At 40.4% G+C, this 19,110-nt stretch overlaps 1 protein-coding gene across 1 annotated transcript in view; it reads left to right on the forward strand.

Moving 5' to 3' along the window:
* Positions 1-7,176: 7,176 nt before the first annotated feature.
* LOC145398375 (uncharacterized) overlaps positions 7,177-19,110 on the forward strand; it is a 26,152-nt gene continuing 14,218 nt past the window's right edge. The window contains exons 1-2 of the mRNA XM_080271255.1: positions 7,177-7,294; positions 18,649-18,769. Coding sequence (XP_080127381.1) covers positions 7,177-7,294; positions 18,649-18,769 — 239 coding nt within the window. The remainder of the gene's footprint in view (positions 7,295-18,648; positions 18,770-19,110) is intronic.

Raw genomic sequence — 19,110 nt, forward strand, 5'->3', positions numbered from 1 at the left:
GATTGTGGATCTTATGAGACAACATACAACAAACCCTGTCTTAGGTGAAATAACAGCAGATGTGTCCACAGTTAAAAGAAGACTGTTAGCCACTATAGAGAACCAAATTGGGTAACAGCTGTTTGGAAGATGTCGCCAATGCATGTCGTAGACATCCTTGGTTATGTAGCTGCACTGTGTAAATTACCTGAAAGAGTATTAAACATTGAAAAAAGTATCACATACACCCCAGGAATGTGTTTGTTAGATTTTATGAACGCGGTAGAGATGAATTGTAGCAATGCAGGGATGAGTGAAATATCACAGCCCAATACAAACAAAATGAGAATTACAGACACAGTGGCAGCCATAAATGCATCTAGCCTGAGCACAGAACAAAAATGATCGTGACCTGAAAACAGACAAACCAAACAACAACTGACATCGAGGCAGAGACCTCAGACACCAGGCCACAGGCAGCCTCAAAACTATACACGTAGTTCAGCAGAACCGTCTATCTATCTATCTATATACCTAGGCTGCTTCCCCCAAGGAAAGGGAGGTAGCAAAACCGTGCCACCGAAAAACCAAAACATGGCAGGTCATCTCGAGGGTCACATTCGGGAGACAGGTCTACTCTTTGTTATTATTGGGCATATTCTACTCTATGTTATTATTGTGTGTATCATATGTTACATTAAGCCTAAGGAGGATCGAGACAAAGAAAAAGGAATGCAACCATATTGTAGAAAACACAAAAACACAGGACACTGGACATCACGCTGTAAAACAGTTGAAGGGAGAGTATCTGTTTTTAAGTCGGGGGAAGGGAATGCCATGGCAAAAAACGACCATACATAAGGAAAGTCAGCTCTAAAGTGCACATAGGAAACATACTCGGAAACGAGTGCATCTTGGTGCCCGCTTCCATTAGTCTTGGATTCAGGCTCTCTAGTGAATTTAATAACTTAGGAGAAATTAGAGAGGATTTTTAGGAATAACAAGAAAGTAGCTTTTATGGAGGAATCTGATTTAGACATATGCTGTAGATGGCAAACAAATAACTGTAAAGGGTATGATACAGTTAGACATCAATTTTAAAAAGACTGCGAGACCAATCTCTGCTATTTTCCATACAGTAAAGCACTTTGCTATTAGAGCTAACATGTTACTGGGTTTGAGAACTATGAGGAAACAGATTATACTTTTACTTCCACATATGAATGGGATTAAACACGATACTGAATTCATAAAGGATTTTTCACCAGAACTGTCACCCAACAATGGTAGAAAATCGAAGGGAGTTGGAACTATCAAACATGTAAACGGAGCTACTCAGTCGGACGAGGGTACACATGCACTCACACCATTCCTCCCATCCCCCCCATTCCCTTTATCCAGGGACCGAGGTGACAGGAATACAGGAATACTGTTGTGTTACCCCAACAGTATTCCTTGCATATCTCACCAGTGATGTAGGTATTCCGCCTAGCTCATATATGAAAGTCACCATTAAGAGCAAATTGAGGAATTGTACTGTTTTTGTCTTAGAAGAATTATGTAAAGTGAGAGGACTCTCGGTGGAAAACGCCCTATTTCATGTGAATAACGACAGGGCAGCTCATGTGTTCCTAATTAATCAGATGAATGGAGAAGTGCAGATGAAAAAAGGGACTTGTATATGCAGTTTAGAGACATGTTCTGCTCCTTATACGGGAAATAACTATAGCTGGAACTTTAAGTAAGATAAAATCTACGTACAAAGAAAGCATAAAGGAGAATTTGATTCACTCAGGAAATTTTGATGAGGAAAATGACCTACTAGATTTATTACACAAACACCTACAAACTGTAGCATTAACTGGAGAACAATTATGGTGTACTAACCTGATTAAACACAAGATTAACGTACACCAGGACACACAACCAATACAGGTATCACCCTACAGAGTAGCACACCCACAACGTACCCTTGCAAATCAGTATGTTGATGAAATGCTAAAACTGGGTATTATTGAGCCATCAGTCTCCCCGTGGAATGTACCATTACTTCTCGTGCCCAAACGAAATTGAGAAATGCGTGCGGTAGTAGATTACAGTAAATTAAACCAACACACAATACGAGACCGGTTTCCTATGCCATTGTTAAGTTACGTCTTGCAAAATATTGGACCAGATAATAATGTATGTTCCCCAGTCGATTTGCTTAATGGCTATTACCAAAAAACCCTTGATAAAGAATCACACAAATACACTGCTTTCTCCATAAACACAAGGCATTACCAGTATAAACGAATGCCGATGGGGTTAAGGAGAGCGCCAGGCACATTCCAACGATTAATGAATTAAGCATTGTCGGGAATGTAAGGAAAGGAAATATTTGTCTACTTGGACGACATCATAATTGCAACACACACAATAGATGAACATCTACAGAAACTAGATCAGCTCCTACACAAGCTAGCCAATGCTGGTTTGAAAATTAAGCTTTCTAAATGCAAGTTTTACTGTAAGGAAATAAAATTCTTAGGCCACAGACTAGATGCAAAGGGGATGCACACGTCTCAGGACAAAATACAAGCAGTAAGGGATTTCCCTTAACCCACAAATGTAGATGTAGTAAGACAGCTTTTAGGTCTGGCGGGCTACTACAGACCTTTCACAAATCAATTTTCTCATATAGCACAACCATTACTCTATCTACTGAAAAAAGATGCTGTATTCCAGTGGGGAGAGGAACAAAAACTAGCATTTAAAGAATTAAAAGATAAACTTTCAGGTGCACCTTGCTTGGCCTATCCTAATTTCACAGAAACATTTATAATTTGCACACATGCATCTCTTAAAGGATTAGGGGCCATAATGATGCAAGAAGATAAGTGTGGAAAAATTCAACCAACTGCATTCACTAGCAGACAAATAAACGATGTAGAGAAAAATTATTGCACTACAGACCTAGAAGCACTTACAGTGGTCTTTGCATTATAAAAGTTTCGAGATTTGGTATAGGGTTACGAAATTCACCTTATCACTGACCATAAAACTCTATTGGACATGTTCCAGGAAAACCTTCCCTCTAGGAGGAGAGCAACATGGAAATTACGGTTGAAAACTACAATGTACATATTCACTACATCCAAGGCAAAATAAATTTAGTTGCTGATGCACTATCTAGAAACCCGATGACAGTTCACGTCGCGACTGTAAGTCTCAAGGAAAACATCCCAAACCATGATGAAATCTCGAAAGCACAGAGACTTGATCCAACATGGTCTAAAGTTATATACAAATTGGAAAGTGGCGAGGACATACAATAACCTAAGCTACAAATACCACTCGAACAATTCACAATAGTCAGTAATGCCTTATATAGGATCAACCCAGGACAACCAAACCATAGAAAAAATAATAAACAATTAGTGGTACCTAATGAAATGATACCTCACATATTAAGGACAATACACAATAGCCCACAAGCAGGACATCCTTGCAAGGATAGGACGGTTAGACATGCCCGGATGTTATACTACTGGCCATCGTTACGCAAAGATATATACAGTTATATTATAGACGGATGTGAGTCATGTGCAAGACACAAAGGCTGCACGTTAACACCTGCACATATAGGGAAATATCCCGTACCTAATCAACCATGGAATGTTGTCGCGGTTGACTTACTTAAGTTACCCTTATCATACAGTGGTTGAATTACTTAAGTTACCCTTATCTTACAGTGGTTGAATTACTTAAGTTACCCTTATCTTACAGTGGTTGAATTACTTAAGTTACCCTTATCTTACAGTGGTTGAATTACTTAAGTTACCCTTATCTTACAGTAATAATCAATATCTCTTCGTTGCTACATATCACATCTCATGATATGTGATTTTAGACCCAATTAAGGATAAGACAGCAGAAACAGTGGCAAGGGCAGTCATAGATAACGTCATATGTAGGTTCACTACCCTGAAGGTATTAATAGGTGATAATGGAGGTGAACTTAATTCTGAAATTTTCCGAGAAATATGTAAAAAATCTATCTATCTATCTATCTATTGCCAGACGCCTCAATCCCGTTTGGGGTGGCCACAAACAAATCGCCTCCAAGTCGCCCTGTCCCCCGCCATTTCACTTCCCTGCTCCCAATTCACACCCCCCTCTCTCATATACCTCTCCACCCCATCCCTCCATCTCATCCTCGGCCTCCCCCTCCCTCTTCCCCCCTCCATCTCACTCACATACACTCTCTTCGTCAGTCTTTCACCCTCCATCCTCTCCACATGGCCAAACCACCTCAGTGTGTTCCTCATAACGCTTCCTATCACATCCACATCCACACCACAACGCTCCTTTATATCTTCATTCGTCAGCCTGTCTCTCCACGTGACTCCACAGCCTCCTCTTAAATAACTCATTTCCACTGCTCTCACTCTTGACTTGTGTCCTTCCAACAATGTCCAAGCTTCACTTCCGTACGTTAGAGTTGGTTCCCTGTTTCTTATCACTGCTTTCAAAGAACCAGCAACTTTTCTTCCCTGCTGTACCCTTTCAAGCACTTCACCCTCCAAACCTCCATCCTTACTCATCACACTACCCAAGTACTTAAACGTACTCACATTTTCCAATTCCTCACCATCCAACCTCGCTGTACATTCACTAACTTCACCTCTCTCAAAGACCATCACTTTACTCTTCCCTACATTCACCTTTAGATTCCGTTTCTTACACACTCTCCCAAACTCATCCACCAAGCCTTGCAGCTCCCCTTCGTCTACACGCAGCAACACAGTATCATCTGCAAACAACAGTACAGGGAGTTTCCAAACACTATCCTCTCTCACCAGGGCCACTCCAACATCCACTACCCTACCTTGTACCTCTTTTATTACCCCATCCATGTACAGATTGAACAACCATGGAGACATGACACATCCCTGTTTCAAACCAACTTTCAAAGAGAAAAATTTAATTAGTTCACCATCCACACGCACTGCAGCCTTAGCACCATCGTACATACTCTTCACAGCATTCAACAACTTCCCAACTACTCCATATATTCTTAACACTTTCCACAATCCTTGTCTATCCACCCTGTCATATGCTTTCTCCAAATCCATGAAAGCCGCATACAACTTCTTTCCCTTCTCTAGAAACTTTTCCACTAAAGATCTAAGAATGAATATCTGATCTACACAACCTCTTCCCTTCCTAAAGCCTCCCTGTTCTTCTCCAACTAATTTCTCTGTTCTTTCTCTAACTCTGTCTATAAGTATCCTACCATACACTTTTCCTATTATACTAAGAAGACAAATGCCCCTATGATTACCACACACTTCTTTTTCCCCTTTTCCTTTGTACAAGGGAATAATTATACCTGACTTCCAATCCTCCGGGACTCTACCTTCCTCCCAGGCCAATCTGCACATCTTCCACATCCATTCTACTACTATCTCTCCCCCATGCTTCAGCATTTCACCACACACTTCATCAATTCCTGGGGCTTTCCCCGATTTAACTTTCTTCATTGCTTCCACAACTTCTATCCTACTGATTTCTTCCTGTCTTCTCACCTCCCTCCTTCTCCCAGCCATTCCCCAGCCACATATACTCGCATTACTTCCATCCTCTACGTTCAACAATTCCTTAAAGTGTTCTCTCCATCTGTTCACTTTTTCTCCCTTCTCCACTAGTAATCTACCATTTTTATCTCTCACTCCCCTGCTTACTTCACTTCCACCCTGTCTTACTCTTTTCACTTCTCTCCAGAACATTTTCTTACAGTCCCTCCACTTTACACTCAAATTCCTTCCAAATTCCTCATCCACTCTCTTCTTACTCTCTCTTACTAATCTTTTCACCTCTCTCTTTCTTTCCACATATAACTCTCTCTTCCGCCTCTCAACTTCTTCCACGTCCCTATTTCTCATCCATTCATTGTATGCTTTCTTCTTTTGTGCCACAGCCTGTTTCACCTCTTCAGTCCACCACGCTGTGGTGTCAAATGTCTTAGCCTATCACCCAGCATCCAGTGGATTTGTAAAGACAAAACAAAAAAAGTGTTGGATGTACTACGACACATTTTCAATGAAAATTATGCAAGTTGGGATGATTGGATTCTCAGAGTGGAAGCATCAATTAATGGAACAATAAAGAAGTCTATAGGAGACACACCACTTTTCATTCTCTACGGGACAGACAAGAAAATTACCGTATGAAATTCTAGAAGGTGAAAATTTGCCTGTATACAATCTTAAACTCAGTTTGGGTGAATTCCAGGATATACACAAAAGGTGGGGAAACAATTATCGATGTCCAAGGAAGAAATGATGGAGTCATTCATTAAAAAGGCAAAAGAATCAACAATTAGCTTAGGAGACATTATCTATGGTATCATTCACACAAGAGACAATAAACTATCACCGAAATTTGAAGGCCCATACAGAGTAATTATGAAGACAGCAAACACTGTTGTAATTAGATCACTGTTGAGTAGCAAAGAAAAACAAATTCATGTTGATAATTTAAAAAGGGTCCCAAGGAACTCAGCCAGCGATTATGCAACCTCGGACACCACAAAAACCGAACACTAATGATGAAAATAAACTAGAGGAAATCAATACATACAAAAGTAAATTAAGATCGCATAACAAGCAAACAAAAATAGGTGCAACTGTTGCTACAAATGCCACAATATAGCATTTACATGAGCTAGGTATCGATTTAAACTCCTTCCATTAGTGACACAATAAACAAAGTCATTTTTCTCCAAGTGCCAGTTGTAATGTGCATAATCACTATCATCGACTTAAGCATGAGTGGAATAGTTAATTAGTATATTATTTTTTCGGTAGGTAACGAGCATAATCACTATCATCGACTTCAGCATGAGTGGAATAGTTAATTAGTATATTATTTTTTCGGTAGGTAACGATGAGGGGACTTATACCATGGATTCTCATCTATATAACAAGAGGATCAGCTCACTTAGACCCCCAACATACAGTAAGGCAAGGATGACTCATAGCCCCGGTGGCCTCGACAGCAATCATTACAGATATGAGTACTGAAATTAGTTTGGACATCTTAAATGAATTACTGGTATTATTGGAGAACAATGCCAAGCCACCAAGGACACTGGAAGCTGTAATAAGAAGTTCTGTTTCAGAAGTTCATGACACAAAGGAAGTCACTGAAATCATGAAGTTAGCAAAATGGAAACTGGAACAAGCTAAGACAACCATGCTCATCATGATCCAAGATATCCCATCTCGTGGAACGGAGGCACTTAGGGACATGAACAACATTACACATACATGTGAGAGGCGCGGTTTGTTCGACCTGGATGGTGCAATTCTAGGGAATATTTTTGGATTGGCTTCAAAAGAAGATCTTCAAGAAATAAACAACAAATTTAATATGACAGCTCAGGTATTAACATATCAATAGAAGCTAGCTGACAGTCAAAACACAGCCACGATGACAACTGTGAAAAATCTCAGAAAGGCAGAAAGTATAACTCACCAGAATGTGGACAAAATAAAAGCAATAAAAAGAAACATGACACTCTTTCAACACTTCTCAGTAATCTTGGAACATATTGACATAATAATACTCTAGTTAGACAACACTAGAACTCGTTATCAAGCTTTGATGAAATGTATTGCTAATGTTAATAATGGCAAGATCACCATTAACCTACTTCCAGTTCACGATCTACGTCAAATAATCAGTCAAGGCATACATAAAGATGATTTGAAGCCTTTATTCTAGGGCATGAATCTCATGCTATATTATCCATAATTAGAAGTTAGGCATTTGACAGAGGAGCTAGTTGGAGAAGAACAAGGGGGATTTAGGAAGGGAAAAGGGTGTGTAGATCAGATATTTGTTCTAAGATGTTTAGTGGAGAAGTATCTAGAGAAGGGAAGGAAAGTGTATGCTGCCTTCATGGACTTGGAAAAAGCTTATGACAGAATAGATAGGCAAGGTATGTGGAAGGTATTAAGAATATATGGAGTGGAGGGGAAATTGTTGAGTGCTGTGAAGAGTATGTACGAGGGAGCTAGGGTTACGGTGCGAGTGGATGGTGAGCTGAGTGAGTTCTTTGATCTCAATGTGGGACTGAAACAGGGTTGTGTGATGTCTCCATGGCTGTTTAATATATACATGGATGGGGTTGTAAAGGAGGTGCAGGGTAGGGCAGTGGATGTGGGGGTGGCTCTAATGAATGAGGGTGAGATGTGGAAGCTTCCGGTGTTGCTGTTTGCTGATGATACGGTACTTTTGAGTGAAGATGAATGGGAGTTGCAAGGTTTGGTGAATGAATTTGGGACAGTGTGTAGGAGGAGGAATCTGAAAGTTAATGTAAACAAAAATAAAGTTATGGTGTTTGAGAGGAATGAAGTCACAGAGTGTGCAGTGAGGTTGGATGGTGAGGATATGGAGAATGTGAGTGCATTCAAGTACTTGGGTAGTGTGATGAGTAAGGATGAAACTTTGGGGGATGAAGTGCGTGAAAGGATACAGCAGGGAAGGAAGGTCGTTGGTACACTGAAAGCAGTGATGAGAAATAGGGAGGTGAGTATGGAAGTTAAGAAGTCACTGCATGATAGTACTGTGTTCCCTACCCTGACGTATGGAAGCGAGGCATGGACCTTGCACGAGGGGAACAAGTCAAGAGTGAGAGCAGTGGAAATGAGCTACTTGAGAGGAGCATGTGGAGTGACGTGGAGGGACAGGTTGACGAATGAAGAAGTGAAGGAACGATGTGGGGTGGATGTGGATGTGGTTGAGAAGATTAGGAGAAATACACTGAGGTGGTTTGGACATGTGAAGAGAATGGAGAATGAAAGACTGACTAAGAGGGTGTATGTAGGTGAGGTGGAGGGAGGGAGAGGGAGAGGTAGACCGAGGATGAGGTGGAGGGATGGAGTTGAGAGGTATATGAGGGAGGGGGGGTGAGTTGGGGGAAGGGTAGTCAAATGGTTGGTGACAGAGCGACTTGGAGGCGTTTTGTCTACGGCCACCCTTTGCGGGATTAGGGCGTCGGGCTATAGATAGATAGATAGAAGCGACTCTAGCACCAACATCTGTAATAGTTCATGTACCATTCATAACAGATAATCTGTTCACAGTCTATCAGATATACGCTTTTCCTTCTAAGAATTGTGACACTTTGGTCATCATCAACATCGACACCGACACCGAACTCATAATGGTCTCCAAGAGGCAGGACACTATCACTATCGATAGTGAATCAACGATTGAACGAAAGTGTCGTACATCCTTACATGTTGTTCACCTTTGTCCTGCATACATTTTCACGTTTCAGCCAACTGGAACAGTCCCTTGTTAAATGGCTATCATAAGAAATCGTGACATTCATCAGCATTCACATTTGCTCCAGATAAACTCACACATCATGAACGCATCGGGCATTCACAGTTTTTCTGCTTCACTCGTAACACATCAGTTTCGTAATTTGTCCAGATACACCACCATCTCATACTTCAGCATCAGGATAATACATAGCACCTGACTATTGTGCTGTACTTACACCATCTATGTCCACCTTAGCTATAAACAATCACTATGCTATCCTAAATATCACAGAGAAACACTTCCAACCACTACCTATGATGGATTTAAATATGAGCACAAATATTAAGTTGACTTCACCTATGTCTGAAAATACGCAATTAATCAGTCAAACAATAAAGCCCTGGAGAGAACTGAGTATAATTAAGTTCAATCCATATTATGTATATAACCCAGCTCCAGTCGTGTTTATAATCTTCTCCATTGTATTTGGTATATTAGTACTGGCGATGCACAGAACGCAAGCAAGGATTGCAAACTTGGAGTCAGTATTTACGGAAGGAAGAGTAAACATTCAAGTGAGACCCCGTGAGTGAAATGTGTTTAATATGTGAAGTGTAAATTATATATATATATATATATATATATATATATATATATATATATATATATATATATATATATATATACAAAAAAATGAAAGAAAATTATGGGGTAAACATATTACATAATATTAATGTAATCCTGCATAAATGATAAACTGATATACATGTATCCAATTCCTATGGCAATATTTATTTCTCTCATATATATATATATATATATATATATATATATATATATATATATATATATATAGAGATAATAAGTACATTACATAACATAAGTGACAGTCGTCGCATGGTACTGCCATTATATTACCATTGCATAAATATATGTGTTTGTCTGTTGTACACTCCCCCAAATAAGCATCGGCACTCTTACAGCACGTATCATTCTGAAACATGGATGAAGCATTGTGATATATGGGGCATCCTGTAATTATTAGTGCAAATATTGTCTTTGATAATTATTAGAACTCAAAATTACAAAAAGAATCACATACTGGGTGGTACATGTTTCAAGGCGCCACATTTACAGACTCATGTGTGTCTGCTGAAGTTGCTCATCTTCAAAACTCTCGTATCCTAAGGTGCCGATACTTTATGGGGAGGGTTTACATACACATTTGTGCCAATATATTAGTACAGTATGTTATACAATATTCTATATTCAGTATTTTACTACCATGTGTTTACTCCATTATACATGCAATATATTACTACAGTGTATTATATATCTACAGTATTATTGTGTTTCTACAATATTGTTATGAATACCATGTATTAATAGGTTATAATGTAAATAGTTACTACAGGCTGAAGTAGGTACACCAGGTGGGGCGTGACCGAGCGATGTCAGAACTCTCAAATATCATAATACACTACATAATAGCCAGTAACGAATATATGTAATATAGAGGATAGGTGAAAGTCATGCATGGGAGAGAGGGCTAGAGGAAGTGGCTTTTGCACATTCTCAGTTAGGAACTGCACACACACAGCGAAGTGTGACGCCTTATCAGAAAATCCCCATGCTCGGGAAGGTTCCACACACCTGTGCCCTTACACGTGACACAACCAGTCGTATACGGGAGAAATGGGAGAGACAGGACAGAAGGGGTTTAGGAAAGAATAGAGACGGCGAGGAGAGTAGGAAGGAGTGCGTAGGTTAGCCAGTAACCGCTCTCACCTCTACGCTCTTGTGAGAAATACTGTTACTCACCTCAGTATTACTGTTGAGATATTTCTTTTGAAGAAAATAAACTGCAATCAAACCCCAGACTCATCTTTATCTTTCTCCTGCCATCTACAATGCTTACAATGAACATTCTCTCCTTTCGTATAATCCCTACAAATCAACACACTGTTACAATAGCTCGGCGATGACTACGATACACCATATTTACAATTACGCTATATTATAACGTGGTACAGGATCTCACAAGAGGCTAGGGCTTAATTCGATGTGAACAATCATATCTTGTGCTGTGAGAGAGAGTTAGTTTGCTAGCTCACAATAAAAATTCGCAGTTGATGGATGAAGTAGACCATGACAAAGAGCAAAAGAATGAACAATTTTTAAAAACAGGTACTGAACACCTGTACAAGTAGGAGGAAGGAGACTTCTAAATAGGAACTGCAAACATTTTGATGGAACAAAGGAACGTGTAAAGAAAAGTGAGAACGTTATAGAACGAATAAGAGCTCACATAGCAGCAACAGTCCCAAAAAGCCAACAATAAACTAAAAAGGAAGATGTCCAAAAGTACAACATGAGCAGGGTTGAATAAACTTTAAGGAATTGTGAAATTTGGAAATAAACAGGTGGAGGCTTGACATGGAAAGAAAGCAGATGCCTCCTCTGAAAGATGCTACTGGAAGAAAAAAATACTGTATAAATAAATAAATATATATATATATATATATATATATATATATATATATATATATAGATAGATATAGATATATATATGTATATATATATCAACGGTGATCTGAATAGAATTTTGTTTCAGACTTTACAAGAGTAACACTGTGACTGAAGCGCCGGTGCAGGAGAGGGAAATAGTGGACACAGTAATTCCCAGCAATACAGCTGAAGTAAGCAGGATCCTACGAGGAATGAATAGGATAAAGCAGAAGGTGAGGACGATCGCACTAAGGATCTTATTAGGGATACAGGTGACTTTCCACAGAACCAAATATGAGGCCTTTTTACGAGACGTTTTTAGTAACAAAAAATGAAGAAATATGAATTATCTTTGTTATAGATGCAGACCAGCCAAGTGAAAAAAATTGGATTGTTTCATAGCTAAGCAACAGTTGACTATATTAAAATATTGAACCAAGTAACTAAGAGAACATTTAGACATGCAAGGAGAGTTTCCTAGATAAGTGAAAAAAGTAGATATTATAGACAGTTTATGTCCCTGGCAGAGCAGACAACAGACGGACAGTCTGGGCAACGGAGAGGCAGGCCCGAGATATGTGAGAGGAAGAGCCAGAAAAAAAGAGCAAAATGGAGTTATCAAATGGGGAAATATGCTGATAGTCGATGGACAAGGCTGGTAGCTAAATCTGTACAACGGGATGGAAAAGATGAGAGAGGTGTTCACCATGCAGTGGACTGACTAAGGGTGCTGCTATGTATGTAGATATGTATGTGTGTACAGTATGTATATGTGTGTGTGTGTGTGTGTGTGTGTGTGTGTGTGTGTGTGTGTGTGTGTGTGTGTGTGTGTGTGTGTGTGTGTGTGACTGCTTTAATGATGTATAATGTTATCCAAGCGTGTCTAAGTGTGCGGCCACACTTGCTCCAAACATGTGATCGACAAGAGGAAACGAGGCTCAGGGGTCCGTCAAACGTTAAGACTCAGATACTGCAGCGGCTCTAACCCGGTGCATCGCTTCGTCTTGTCGATCACATGTTTCCAACAAGTGTGGCCGCAGCTAACACCAGCTTGCAGGCTTCTGCTCCATATACTTAAACATGTGTTCTTCCTTCCACATACCTACCGTAGGCAAATAATTCACGCCACGCCAGCAGATGCTTGTTAACTTCATTACCTTAAGAAATATGTTCTTGAATTTACCAGCTTTATCTTACTATTCAGCCAAATACAGGAGTAATTGGCAGTCAGATGTGCTGATGTGTCGGGAATTATTACTAAGAAGAGTATATCTGCGAGAGAGTGAGGTTTCGATTAGAAAGAAATTAGGTGTGTGGGAGGAGCAGGAGGAGGAGGAGGAGGAGGAGGAGGAGGAGGAGGGAATGAAGGTCAGAAGTTGTTGGAGTTGCTACTGAGCGGCAGACTATGACCGCAAGTAATAAATAATAATAATAATAATAATAAAATAGGAAAGCAAGTAATCATCATCATCATACTAATACTACAACTACTACTAATAATAATAACAACAATAACATAACTAATCATAATCATCACCATCATCATGATCATAATCATTATCATCATCATTATCATCACCATCACAACAACAACAATAATAATAATAATAATAATAATAATAATTATAATGATAATAATAATGAGGGCAACAGTGGTCGAGTGTCACAAAACTTCTAAAGCACTCAGGTATGGTGTTCCTCAGGGTTCTGTTCCTTCACGGAGTCTCTCTCCTATTCATCAAGTATCAAAAAAACAATCTTTACATCCTTCCTTCATTACATTTTGAAACAATGAACCTGTGAACATATTTTACAGTAACTCCTCATAGCATGAAGAAAAAAACTTTATGCCACATAAGAAGTAAACAATTCAGTCAGAAATACTTAGCTAGAAAAACGCAATAAGCAATAGTCAAAGTGAAACCACCTGTCACCTGTGTAGTAATACTGTTCTAATTAATTTTATCTGTTATATTACATACAGAGAACTCACATTCCCGTCGCACTTACAGGTGTTGAATAAATGGCGAAAATAATATGGCAGAAGAACTTATTGATGGATTAGGTGACATGGGGCATTTATTACATACTTTCTCCTAACAGTCATTATTTTTCAACTTTAGCTGGGAAATCTGGCAGTAAAGAGGTTAATCAATGCAAGATCTACTCAATGTCTCTCCAAACGAATACAAATTTGTCTGAAGATACCCCTATGAAAACAAAGCAAAAAACAGAATAATGTTATCCAATCATTTACACTTCCTAAGTGTGTGTGTGTGTGTGTGTGTGTGTGTGTGTGTGTGTGTGTGTGTGTGTGTGTGTGTGTGTGTGTGTGTGTGTGTGTGTGTGTGTGTGTGTGTGTGTGTGTGTGTGTGTGTCTGTGTGTCTGTGTCTGTGTCTGTGTGTGTGTCTGTGTTGAATAAAATCATGTTTTCAACATGATTATAAAATCTCAAATGTGTTTATTGTTTGAGATGGTGTAAAGCTGCCCTCACAACTTCTGTAGAGCAGAACCTGTCCATCGACTACCAAGTCAGAGATACGAACCAAGTCAGACATTAGGTGTGCCATAGCCTCATCCCTTGTTTGTTGAAGTAACTGCTGAGATGGGCTTTGCGGGAACCGAATGGAAAGGAGAAAGGTGGAGTCATCAGCGTATGACTGGGTAGGGTTAGATGTACAGCTTAGAAGATCATTGGTGAATAAAAGGAAGAGAGATGGTGATAGGAAAGAGTCCTGAGGAACACCACTGTTGATAGATCTAGGAGAAGAACGATTGCCGTTTACAACAGCGGCTATAGAACGACCAGAAAGAAAGCTAGCGATGAAGGCACAGATAGAAGGATAGAAACGGTAAGAGGGTACTTTGGAAGTTGAAGATTTATGCCAGACTCGATTGAAAACCTTTGAAATGTCAAGTGCAATGGCAAAGCTTTCTCCAAAGTCCCGAAAAGAGGATGACCAGGAGTCTGAAAGGTAGGTGAGATCACTTGTGGCGCGTCCCTGACAGAACCCATACTGACGATCAGAAAGAAGGTTATGATAGGAAAGATGCTTTAAAATTTTTCTGTTAAGAATTGACTAGAAAACTTTTGAGGCACAGGATGTTAAAGCCATTGGACGATAGTTAGAGGGTTGGGAATGGTCACCCTTCTTTGGGACTGGCTGAATGAGAGCAACTTCCAGCAAGAAAGGAAGGTACAAGTTGACAGACAAAGGCGAAAGAGTTTACCTATGCAGGGTGTAAGCACTGAAGCACAGTTCTTGAGGACAACAGGAGAGATGCCATCAGGCCCATATGCCTTGTTAGTACTGAGGCCAGTGATGGCAGAAAATACATCAGCAGAAGACATTTTAATGTCAGCCATGAGGAAGTCTGAGGGGGGAAGTGATGGAGGACCAGCACTGGAATCGTCTAAGATGGAATTGGAGGAGAAAGTCTGAGCGAAGAGATCTGCTTTATCAGTAGAAGAAATAGCTACAGAGCCATCAGAATAGAAAAGAGGAGGGAAGGATGATGAGGAAAAGTTGTTAGACTTTTGGCAAGGTGCCAGAAGGAGCGGGAAGAATTCAAGTTGGAGAGTCGAGAGCATTTAGTACGGATCAAATTATTTTTTGCAGAGCGAAGAATAGCCTTAGCACGATTCCGGGCAGAAATAAAAACAAAATGAGACTGAAGGGTGGGTTGGCTTTGGTTCCTTTTATAGGCCATCTCCTTCTTGCGGACAGCATTAGAACAAGGGTGATTAAACCAAGGCTTTCTTGCATTAGTCAAAGTATATGAGAAGGGAATGTATATTTCCATGCCCAAGAGAATAACCTCTGTAATGCGCAAGGCTCACTCAGATGGCTCCCGACCATGGAGGCAATAATCATTCCAGGGAAAATCAAAGAAGTACTGTCTGAGAGCCTTCCAATCTGAAGTTCCAAAGAGCCACAGACGACGTTTCTTTGGGGGGTCTGCAGACCATACAGGAGTGATAGGACAGGTTAAGGTAATAAGGTTGTGATTGGAGAAGCCCAATGGAGAGGAGAGCTTAACTGTGTAAGCAGAAGGATTAGTTGTAAGGAAGAGGTCAGGTATGTTGGAGCTCTCTCCATGGCGGTCAGGGATATGGGTAGGGTGTTGTACAAGTTGCTTTAGGTCCTTAATGATAGAAAAGATGTAGGCTTGCTCACCAGGTGGATCAGTGAAAGGAGAGGAGTGCCAAAGGTGGTGCTGAACATTGAAATCTCCAAGAATGGAGACTTCAGAGAAAGCAGAAATGGATAGAATGTGTTCCATCATAAAAGTAAGATAGTCGAAGAATTTTTCATAGTCAGTAGAATTAGGGGATACGTAAACAGCACAGATATATTTAGTCAGAGAATGAGAAGAAAGCCGAAGCCAGAGAGTAGAGAATTCAGAAGAATTAATCTCAGGAACACGAAAGCAAGATAAATCGTTGCGTACATATACACAACAGCCACCTTTGGCTCTGAAATGAGTATAGAGAAAGTAGGAGGAAACAGGAAAGTGTTTACTGTCAGTTGCCTTAGAAAGATGAGTCTCTGTCAAGAAGAGAAGGTGAGATTTAGGGGAGGAGGGGTGGTGTTCGACAGAAAGAATGTTAGAGGAATGGCCATGAATGTTGCAGAAATGAATAAGTGAGTCAGGCAGTGCTTCAAGGCATCTCTATGAGTAAACACCGGGTGAGGGGCGGATGGTGGGGGAATTTATGGTTCCCCTCCCCCCGGGGACTCCGAGGCATGATTCATTGATGCCATTTTCCTTTTTTTAATATTGGAAAGGTAGTGTAGTGTGTACTGTGAATGTAATTTGGTTTTAACAGTTAGGGAAACTTGTACTGGAGAGCATGGTGGCCTACACTCTGTGTTACTGAAGCACTGAAAAAGTTCAGCAAAGGGGGATTGTCAGGAACTAGTCCTGAGGGCTGATGAAACAGGAGCTCCAGCTCTCCCTGTCATCAGCTTTCCATTAACCTTGGGAGTGCTGCCCTTCTCGACTCATGCTACAGTCTACTCTTGCTATATATATATATATATATATATATATATATATATATATATATATATATATATATATATATATATATATATATATGGAGCCTCTATGGTACAGTGGTAAAGTGTGTGTTTTCGTACACTGAAGAACGAGGGTTCGCGCCCTGCCAGGGCAATAAACTTTGGGAGCGCTCTTCTGGCCACGTACTGCTTGGCGGATATAAGGGGTGCTGTGGCTGAATCAAGGTCCCTTACAATAAAGCATGGTTGCACCCAGTCTGACTACACTTGCTTCACAGACAACACACTAATCCAAAGCCACTCCAACACTACAATTACACTTACAAGCACTTCTCACCCTACATAAACTCTCTACCAGAGAGCCTAAGCCACTTGGTAGAGATACATTGGTTGTATCGTCCCCACTTCGGTAGGGATAGGCCGGTCCTGCAGTGGACACTCAAACGAATGAAGAGATGAGATGATATCTATCTATCTACTGTATCTATCTTTAATTTCCAAACTGCCCTCCTACGGTTTCTATCCTTCTATCTGTGCCTTCATCGCTAACTTCCTTTCTGGTCGTTCTATAGCCGCTGTTGTAGACGGCCATCGTTCTTCTCCTAGATCTATCAAGAGTGGTGTTCCTCAGGGCTCTGTCCTATCACCAACTCTCTTCCTTTTATTCATCAATGATCTTCTAAGCTGTACATCTAACCCTATCCACTCATACGCTGATGACTCCACCCTTCACCTTTCCATTCGGTTCCCGCAACGCCCATCTCAACAGTTACTTCAAGAAACAAGGGATGAGGCTATGGCACACCTAATGTCTGACTTGGCTCATATCTCTGACTGGGGTAAAAATAATATGGTCGTCTTTAATGCATCTAAGACTCAGTTCTTACACCTATCAACCCGACAAAATCTTCCACAGGTATACCCACTAATGTTTAATAATATTCAGCTTAATCCTGCATCATCCTTGAACATGCTTGGGGTTTCATTTACTCGGGACTTATCTTGGAAAGATCATATTACATATTACATCTCTTGCTTCCAAGAGATTGGGTGTGCTAAGCCGACTCCGCTCTTTCTTTACCCCTGCACAATTGTTGACTCTATACAGGGGTTTTATCCGCCCCTGTGTGGAGTACAACTCTCATGTGTGGGGAGGCTCCCCACATACAGCTCTTCTCAATAGGGTGGAGTCAAAGGCTTTTCGTCTCATTAACTCTCCCCCTCTTACTGACTCCCTTCAACCTCTGTCTCTTCGCCGCACTGTTGCATCTTTATCTCTTTTCTATCGCTACTTTAATGGTCACTGCTCCTCTGAACTGTCTGCTTGCATTCCTCCACCTCTACGACGGGCGCGTAGCACCCGTCTGGCAGCAAACTCTCATCCCTTTTCTGTCCAACTCTCTAATGCAAGAGTTAACCGTTACTTCCAGTCTTTCATTTATGCAACAGGTCAGCTCTGGAACTGTCTCCCTCTGTCTGTATTTCCTGCTGCCTATGATCTCCAGTCTTTCAAACGTAGTGTGTCCAGGCATCTGGATATGATCGGATCTTGAATTTGGCTCTCTATTGTATTTTGTTTTCCTCTTGGAGGGAACTGTTACTGCTGGCTCATGGTCTTTGGTTCCTTCTTCCTCGCATAAATCTATCTATCTATCTATCTATCTATCTATCTATCTATCTATCTATCTATATATATATATATATATATATATATATATATATATATATATATATATATATATATATATATATATATATATATATATCCAACTGGAGCCCAGTGTCCGGAGTACTGACAGAACTGGGAATTTTCAGATGTTAAAGCAGTGAACCCCCAGGTAGGGACCTATGAGCTTCGCGACTATGAGCCGATGGGCGGAGGGCGGTACCCCGTACCCTCCCAGCTCAATGCCTCGCGCAGCAGTTCATGGATCCGGTGGGTTAAATATATGTACTTCTATGAATATATATATATATATATATATATATATATATATATATATATATATATATATATATATATATATATCTCATCCAATCCTACATTGCTCCATGAGAAGCGTTGGAGCCCTGGACTAGGCAGTTGGTCCCGGCATTTAAGATGAGAGTGACCAGCCTCACTCGTCCCTGAGTGGCATTACATGAGCAATCAACCTCAACCATCCCTTGGATATATACCTTCACCGGGTCAATCCGATTGGAGTGCAAAAATACCTGCTAAATCACCAGGCGCCACAATTTGGTTATGTGGTTACCACCCAGCGTAGTAAATGGTTT

This window comes from Coenobita brevimanus, chromosome 45, assembly GCF_032717465.1.
Source record: "Coenobita brevimanus isolate Jiangsu-jjx chromosome 45, ASM3271746v2, whole genome shotgun sequence".
Lineage (NCBI taxonomy): Eukaryota > Metazoa > Arthropoda > Malacostraca > Decapoda > Coenobitidae > Coenobita > Coenobita brevimanus.